The sequence below is a fragment of the Dermacentor albipictus genome, chromosome 5, assembly GCF_038994185.2.
Source record: "Dermacentor albipictus isolate Rhodes 1998 colony chromosome 5, USDA_Dalb.pri_finalv2, whole genome shotgun sequence".
NCBI classification, from domain to species: domain Eukaryota; kingdom Metazoa; phylum Arthropoda; class Arachnida; order Ixodida; family Ixodidae; genus Dermacentor; species Dermacentor albipictus.
Window position 1 is genome coordinate 161,726,880 of NC_091825.1, and position 8,465 is coordinate 161,735,344.

General features: G+C 51.4%; 1 protein-coding gene and 1 long non-coding RNA gene across 4 annotated transcripts in view; one reads left to right on the top strand and one right to left on the bottom strand.

Annotated features, from left to right (window-relative positions):
- LOC135903994 (uncharacterized) overlaps window positions 1–8,465 on the top strand; it is a 71,750-nt gene that overhangs the window by 54,360 nt on the left and 8,925 nt on the right. For 2 of the 3 annotated variants that reach the window (XM_065434500.2, XM_065434499.2), the window contains 2 exons: window positions 222–4,238; window positions 5,148–5,356. In XM_065434500.2, coding sequence (XP_065290572.2) covers window positions 222–4,238; window positions 5,148–5,356 — 4,226 coding nt within the window. The remainder of the gene's footprint in view (window positions 1–221; window positions 4,239–5,147; window positions 5,357–8,465) is intronic. The other variant, XM_070539229.1, reaches the window with a different exon arrangement.
- LOC135903995 (uncharacterized) overlaps window positions 1–8,465 on the bottom strand; it is an 85,490-nt gene that overhangs the window by 6,398 nt on the left and 70,627 nt on the right. The gene's annotated exons all lie outside the window — the stretch shown is intronic.

An 8,465-nucleotide genomic window follows, 5' to 3' on the forward strand; every position in this document is an offset into this window, starting at 1 on the left:
GCAACAATTTTCATTCAAGTCGGTTCAACAGTTGTCTAAGGAGAGCATTTCTGAATTCACATGTATTTGAATCGGAAAACTTTAGTTAGGCCAGGGTAAAGCTTCCTAAGACATTTAATCCCTCACTTTTTTCAACCTTCATCGTACATGTCTGAATCAACTAAGACTGTTGAATACCTAACATGACATTTTTCTCACTATATATAATATCTCTATTAAAGGTGGACCAAGGGGACCCAGTGGTCCATTCCCAAGTGGGCCATCTGGACCAGGAGGACCAAGGGGACCCAGTGGTCCGTTCCCAAGTGGGCCATCTGGACCAGGAGGACCAAGGGGACCTGGAGGACCATTTGGGCCTGGTGGACCAAGTGGTCCAAGAGGGCCATCTGGACCAAGTGGGCCATCTGGACCAGGAGGGCCTGAAGGACCTAGTGGCCCAAGAGGACCAGCTGGCCCATTTGGGCCTAGTGGAGCAAGAGGACCAAGTAGTCCATACCCTGCTGGACCGGCAGGACCAAGTGGGCCATTCCCAAGTGGGCCATCTGGACCAGGAGGGCCTAAAGGACCTAGTGGGCCAAGAGGACCAGCTGGGCCATTTGGGCCTAGTGGACCAAGAGGACCAACTGGCCCATTTGGACCTAGTGGACCTGCAGGACCAAGTGGCCGATTCCCCAGTGGGCCGGCTGGACTAACAGGACCTAAAGGACCTGGTCGACCATCTGGGCCTAGTGTGCCAGGAGGACCATCTGGTCCATCCGGACCTCGAGGACCAAGTGGTCCATACCCTTCTGGACCTGCAGGACCACGTGGACCATTCCCGAGTGGTCCATCTGGACCAGGGGGACCTAAAGGACCTAGTGGGCCAGGAGGACCAGCTGGGCCATTTGGGCCTAGTGGACCAAGAGGACCAACTGGCCCATTCGGACCCAGTGGACCAGGAGTACCAAGTGGTTCATACCCTGCTGGACCTGCAGGACCAAGTGGGCCATTCCCAAGTGGGCCATCTGGACCAGGAGGGCCTAAAGGACCTAGTGGGCCAAGAGGACCAGCTGGGCCATTTGGGCTTAGTGGACCAAGAGGACCAACTGGCCCATTTGGACCTAGTGGACCTGCAGGACCAAGTGGCCGATTCCCCAGTGGGCCGGCTGGACTAACAGGACCTAAAGGACCTGGTGGACCATCTGGGCCTAGTCTGCCAGGAGGACCCGCTGGCCCATCCGGACCTCGTGGACCAAGTGGTCCATACCCTACTGGACCTGCAGGACCAAGTGGACCATTCCCGAGTGGTCCATCTGGACCAGGCGGGCCTAGAGGACCTAGTGGCCCAAGAGGACCAGCTGGCCCATTAGGGCCTAGTGGAGCAAGAGGACCAAGTGGTTCATACCCTGCTGGACCTGCAGGACCAAGTGGGCCTTTCCCGAGTGGGCCATCTGGACCAGGGGGACCTAAAGGACCTAGTGGGCCAGGAGGACCAGCTGGGCCATTTGGGCCTAGTGGACCAAGAGGACCAACTGGGCCATTTGGACCGAGTGGACCAAAAGGACCAAGTGCTTCATATCCTACTGGACCTGCAGGACCAAGTGGCCGATTCCCCAGCGGACCAGTTGGACTAGGAGGACCTAAAGGTCCTGGTGGACCATCTGGGCCATCCGGACCAAGAGGACCAAGCGGCCCATACCCTACTGGACCTGCAGGACCAAGTGGACCATTCCCGAGTGGTTTATCTGGACCAAGAGGACCTAGTGGTCCAAGTGGACCAGCTGGGCCATCTGGACCAAGTGGGCCAGGAGGGCCAAGTAGCCCATTCATAAGCGGGCCATCTACACTGGGAGGGCCTAAAGGACCTGGACGGCCATTCGGACCTAGTACGCCAAGGGGACCAACAGGGCCATCTGGACCAAGTGGTCCATACCCTACTGGATCTGCAGGACCAAGTGGACCATTCCCAAGTGGGCCATCTGGACCAGGAGGACCTAGTGGACCCAGAGAGCCATTTGGGCCTAGCGGATCAAGAGGACCAGCTGGACCAAGTGGGCCATCTGGACTAGGGGGACCTGGAGGACCAAGAGGACCATCTGGGCCAAGCGGGCCGAGAGGCCCAGGTGGTCCATACCCTACTGGATCTGCAGGACCAAGTGGGCCATTCCCGAGTGGACCAACTGGACCAGGAGGACCTAGTGGACCAAGAGGACCAGCTGGCTTATCTGGACAAGGTGGACCGAGAGGACCAGGAGGGCCATTCGGTCCTAGTGGGCCAAGAGGACCACCTGGGCCATACCCTACTGGACCTGCAGGACCACGTGGGCCATTCCCAAGTGGACCATCTGGACCAAGTGGCCCAAGAGGACCAGGCGGGCTATCTGGTCCAAGTGGACCAAGAAGACCAGCTGGACCAAGTGGGCCAGCAGGACTAGGAGGGCCTAGAGGACCTGGAGGCCCATTCGGTCCTAGCGGGCCGAAAGGACCATCTGGACCATCCGGACCAAGTGGGCCAAGAGGACCAGGCGGTCCATATCCCACTGGACCTGCAGGACCAAGTGGACCATTCCCCAGTGGGCCATTTGGACCAGGAGGCCCTAGTGGTCCTGGAGGGCTGTTCGGACCTAGTGGCACAAGTGGACCAAGAGGACCAGGTGGGCTATTTGGCCCAAGTGGACCAGGAGGACCAGCTGGATCATCTGGACCACGTGGTCCATCTGGACAAGCTGGACCTAGAGGACCTGGAGGGCCATTCGGTCCTAGTGGGCCATCCGGACCAGGTGGTCCATACCCTACTGGAGCTGCGGGACCCAGTGGCCCATTCCCAAGTGGACCATCTGGACCTAGTGGTCCACGAGGACCAGGTGGGCTATCTGGTCCAACTGGACCAAGAGGGCCAGCTGGACCATCTGGACCAAGTGGGCCCTCGGGACCAGGAGGACCTAGAGGACCTGGAGGACCATTCGGTCCTAGTGGGCCAAAAGCACCATCCGGACCATCCGGACCCAGCGGGCCAAGAGGACCAGGTGGTCCATACCCTACTGGAGCTGCAGGACCAAGTGGGCCATTCCCAAGTGGGCCATCTGGACCTAGTGGTGCAAGAGGACCAGGTGGGCTATCTGGTCCAAGTGGACCAAGAGGACCAGCTGGACCAAGCGGGCCATTGGGACTAGGAGGACCTAGAGGACCTGGAGGGCCATTCGGTCCTAGTGGGCTGAAAGGACCATCTGGACCATCCGGACCCAGTGGGCCAAGAGGACCAGGAGGGCCATATCCCACTGGACCTGCAGGACCAAGTGGCCCATTCCCGAGTGGACCATCTGGACCAGGAGGCCCTAGTGGTCCTGGAGGGCTATTCGGACCTAGTGGACCAAGTGGCCCAGGTGGGCTATCTGGTCCAAGTGGACCAAGAGGACCAGCTGGACCATTTGGACCCCGTGGGCCATCTGGACAAGCTGGACCTAAAGGACCTGGAGGGCCATTCGGCCCTAGTGGGCCAAAAGCACCGTCTGGACCATCCGGACCAAGCGGGCCAAGAGGACCAGGTGGTCCATACCCTACTGGAGCTGCAGGACCAAGTAGACCATTCCCAAGTGGGCCATCTGGACCTAGTGGTCCAAGAGGACCAGGTGGGATATCTGGCCCAAGTGGACCAAGAGGACCAGCTGGACCAGGTGGGCCTTTGGGACTAGGAGGACCTAGAGGACCTGGAGGGCCATTCGGTCCTAGTAGTCCACTTGGACCTAGTGGACCAAGGGGACCAGGAGGTCTTAGTGGACCATTCGGACCAAGTCGACCAAGGGGCCCTGGTGCGCTAAGTGGGCCACGAGGGCCTGGGGGTGAAAAGAAACCATCTGCTCCTGTATTGCCACTGACACCGAGCGGCGTTCTACCTGGAACCTCTGGTGTTACAAGCATCCAGTTTGGTGGAAGGTTGGTTGGTGTCCCTAAGATTACTCTCGGCCAGCCTCAGACATCTGTTTTGCTTCAACCTGGAGGCCAGGTCACATATGGAAAGACTGAACTTCATATTCAACCTCCTACCACATTCGTTATTCCTGGTCAAGTTCTTACGCACACAGTCGGAACAACAATCAAGACAGGAGCCATTCCGTCCACTGTGCACAGGATTTCTGGTACTGGGCTTCAACTTGAAGGCAAGCCATTGGACTTCACACTTGTGCTGAAGGAGCTTAAGGCTACACGATACCTGTCTTGGCTGCAGAAAACTGGTGTTCTACAGCTGATCAATGATGGAGGTAGGTTCGCATTGTTATGATTGATCTAAACTGTTAACAAACAACGCGGAAGTTCCTCGTTATTAGCAGAGACGTTGCGTTTAGACGCATCTTTGCGTATTTTAAGCACATTATTTTCATCAAGCATTATTGTATTTCCCTCTGCCCTGTCCTTTCTTTATTTTCATTTCTTAGCCCATTCCCCCAGCTTATGGTAGCGAACAGGACGCACATCTCCTTTCCTTTCTCTCATCCTCCTCCTCTTCACGCTCTATATTTGGCAATAACTGTTAAGCGAATTAAAGATGATACACTACAAGATACTTTATTTTTATTTTTTAGGTTCTTGCAATAATTAGTTTCGATCAGCTGTATATGCTTTGTATTACAGTTTTTTAATATTCCCTTGGTTTTCATGGTGCACGAGCTAGAGGCTTCACCTCTGAAACGAACATCATTATCAGGCATAAAAGGCTTATTTAGCCATTATATAATGGTCAGTTATTATAGCTGTGTCCTTTCTCTACCGATGCACTGCCATACCGCTTCTGGATTCGGAGAACTTTCCCATGTGTGAGTCGCACGTAGGATATGGATGTGACGTAAATGGTTGCGCTATAAACGTAAGGCTCAAAACGAGGTGCACAGAAAGCACTATTTGTAGATATTATGTACTCGCTTCGTTTGCACTGTGATGAATTGTGAACCATGGAGAAAAAAAAAACGGCTCAGATCTCATATGAGGTCATATATGTTCCTCTAGTATCTTGGAATTGACGTTCACTTGTAGCGATAACAAATACAACTAGCTGACCTCTCTAAATATTCAAGTCTGCGGACAGCAGAAAAGTTGAATTTTAGTTGCTTGTGTAAAGTAAACACAAATTTGATTTTTTTTACCCGCATGACCAAATTTCGGTACTGTTGCAGCTGCCTACACGATCTTCGTGCCAAGTGATGATGCCATCGCTCAGATTCGAGGACAGCTACTCTCGAAGCTGGAAGGAGACACTCAGCTTCTTAAGCAACTTGTCCTGTATCACATTGTTCCTGGCCAGGTGACCATCGACAACGATAGGACCTACACCACGCTTGATGAAGGAAACTTGCTGCGATTTAACAAGTACTTCAATGGAAGGGTAAGCTTTCTATCGAGTAGGTTAGGTCTACGGGTGTGTTATTTGAACCATCGTAATTACTATAAATTCACGCTAAAATCAAGTTGCAGTTCAATTAAATTAAACAGAAAAGTATTAGCGATGCATTGAAAGCAACAGCAATGTTTAGTGCTGCGCTCGAGCTCCTCGCATGGTGTTCTAACAATACGCCGAGGCGACATAGCGCGACGCAGCACACGAGACAACTGCTGCTGCGCAACAGGAACGAGCGCGGCTGCCGCGCGCGCTCGTTCCCTTCGTGTATGCTTGGGATATGAGTGGCTCGAGCCGTGCTTATTGAACGATATGTCGGCTTCTTTCTGCTGCCATGACTGAACCACAGTTCCTTCTCCTAAAGCGCGCGAGTCAATAAAATTTGCGGCCTGCATATCGCAATCTACATAGCGTTGAAGGAGTCTACTGGCATTGCAATGGATATATGAGCCGTGCCTGCACATAACCTTTGCGTAAAAGGAATGTCTGCAAATTCAACACGCGAAGTTGTGTATGATGTCTCGCTAAACACTTAACATTCCCTTAGTATTTAGCTATGAGAGACATTGTATTTTACAAAGAAAAATCTCCGTAATTGGCGTCAGCATGTTATCCGTGTTAGAAAGACACTGCCCAGCGAAGCTATCATCATGATTCTTATTACTTTGGTGTGTTGTTCTATTCAAATATGGCCATTCATTAATGCGTAAAAAAATAGTTAGGCGCGGATTTATTATGAAGTTTGCTGCTACATTCATCCCCCTCTGAAACAGGCCTCCAAAAAACGAATTGCTCATGGCTGCTAACACGACGGCGCGTCATGTAGAGTATTTACATAGTTAATTCACGAACACCATAGTAGAAATCACCTGAGAGAAAAGTTTCGTTGTTAAGATCGAGATCCAATCAATCGAAAGTGATGAAATGTTTCATAGGGGCCCTCAGTCGCCTTTATCGACAGTATGGCACACCCCTGACCACGTAACGGTAGCAGCCGACTGTCCGAATGGCGAGGCACGCTATGTTCGCGAAACCCATCAGTTTTCGAATTCGAATTGAAACCATAAAGCATTTTTTTACAGGGCCAACTGGAATGGCTAAAGTATTCCCGAGCCACTACAGCACAGCTTAGATTGCCTAGAAAAGGAAAATTCAAGCACCTTCTGTCTCACCATGTCTCGATCCAGCGTTCTTTAATTATACAAACGGATAACTATTCGCTTCGTCGGTACATAAAAGAGAACCTTGCCCAACTACAGGCTAAATAAGGTTTGCTCCAATTCAATCGCAAAGCAATTCAGAAAGCACCACAAGCCTTGCATATACTTTCACTTGATTTCTGACCCTCCACCGGGGGGAATTTCGAAATCTTCAATATGTCCCATACTATAGTGATGGATGCTTCGACTTCTTTCTGGCTTCAGCCATGCGGCCCAACAGGCATACTTCACTAAAAAAATTGGGCCGAGCAGCCAGTGTCAGTTCGCCAAACAGATTCGTCATGTATATTCCTCAAGCAACAAGCACCAGTAAATTTCTCAAGTGAGTTGAACGTGTAGCCCGGAAAAGGGAATATATATTGGTACATTCCTATTTGTATTCTGTATATAGCTGTAAGCCTTCATTAACTTTACTTCAAATTTCCGCCTCTTAAAATAAACACGTGAAGAACCGCCTAAATTTGACAAGCAGTTAAAGAAGCAAGTGGTGCTAGTAGAATCTAAACTCCAGTATTACTCAAGTCCCCGTGTTATTGCCAAGCGTTTCTGTGAAGAAATGCAAAAAATCGATATTATACCATGAACTACTCGTCGTGAGCAAACCTGTTTTAGCGGATTAAAATCAAGGTAACTGTCGTAGAAGTCATATACAGCCAGCGTTTGTGACATACTTGTTGCACCACGGCAGGTATGTTATCACAACTGGATTCCTATATGCTATGTTTTTGCGATTGTCCATCCGCGCATGAAAAACCCCAATGGGCTGGTCTGCGCTCCTTCGGCTGGCATTGCCTTTGAGAGCTGCATTGTTGTCTGAGAAATTAGCTCTTTGAATAAATGTTCGCCAAAGAAGACGTCGTAAAATATATTTGAGACGACCACCATAAGTATACAAGCATAAAGAACGAGGACGAACAAACGAAAACACCGCAGAAAGCACCCGGACAACGCCCGAACTGTAGCAGACGACAAGCGCGAGTCCTTGCGCTGACGTCACGCGAGCGGCGCTCGCAGCGCCCCTGTAGTTCGTTCTCGGGGCTAATACTCGCGGACAACTTTCTGTGGCAATGAAGGGAAAGCTACGGGCGCGTGGCTGCTGCTCATGTTTTACGGCGCCAAGTAGTCCGCCAGTGTTTGACAGTGCTTTTGGTTGCTCGGAACAGACGCTGAATCGATGCAGCGTCACATGCGACGGTCTCGCTTTTGCCCAGGCGCGAAAGGGAGAAGCCGCAAAATAAGTCAGCCTTTACACCCAGTGGTGTGTACTGCCTTATTTAACTGTTCCTAATAAGGTGGTTATGTTTTCTCTTCCCTAGCTTAAGCTCCCGTGTATGAAAACACTGGACTCTTTTCAGAAGCGCTCTCACTTGTGCGCGCTTTGCCTCTGAGACTTTCTCTTCATTGCCTCAGAAGGTTGTCCGCGACTATAGTCGTGTCACTCTATTAGCGCAATGAGGAACGCCGGCAGCGACGTTACAGCTGTCGCACCTCGAAGGTGCACGACATGATACCGATAGGACAGCGCCGGCGTTTGTCAGCGCCGAATGAAAGTATTGTTTTGCTTGACGTTTAATGTTCGTTGCCCTCCTACCATAGCAACACAACGGTACTCTGTGCCAATACCTCTTTAGGAGGAATGCTAATCTGTGTGCGCGAAACGCTCTTGCCAACAGCGGAATCCTGAACGCTGCCCTTATTCCGACAGTGCTGACTGAGCAGAGCGTGAAAGTGCGTCCGCTCAAATTAACCATTTTTGTAGCCAAACGCACTATGCGTCTCTGGAGGTCTTAAAGGGACATCAGAAGCAAATACTAAGTAGACGTGGACTGTTTAAATACCATTTTAGAATCCTCACAAAGCTTTAAAAGACTTAGTTT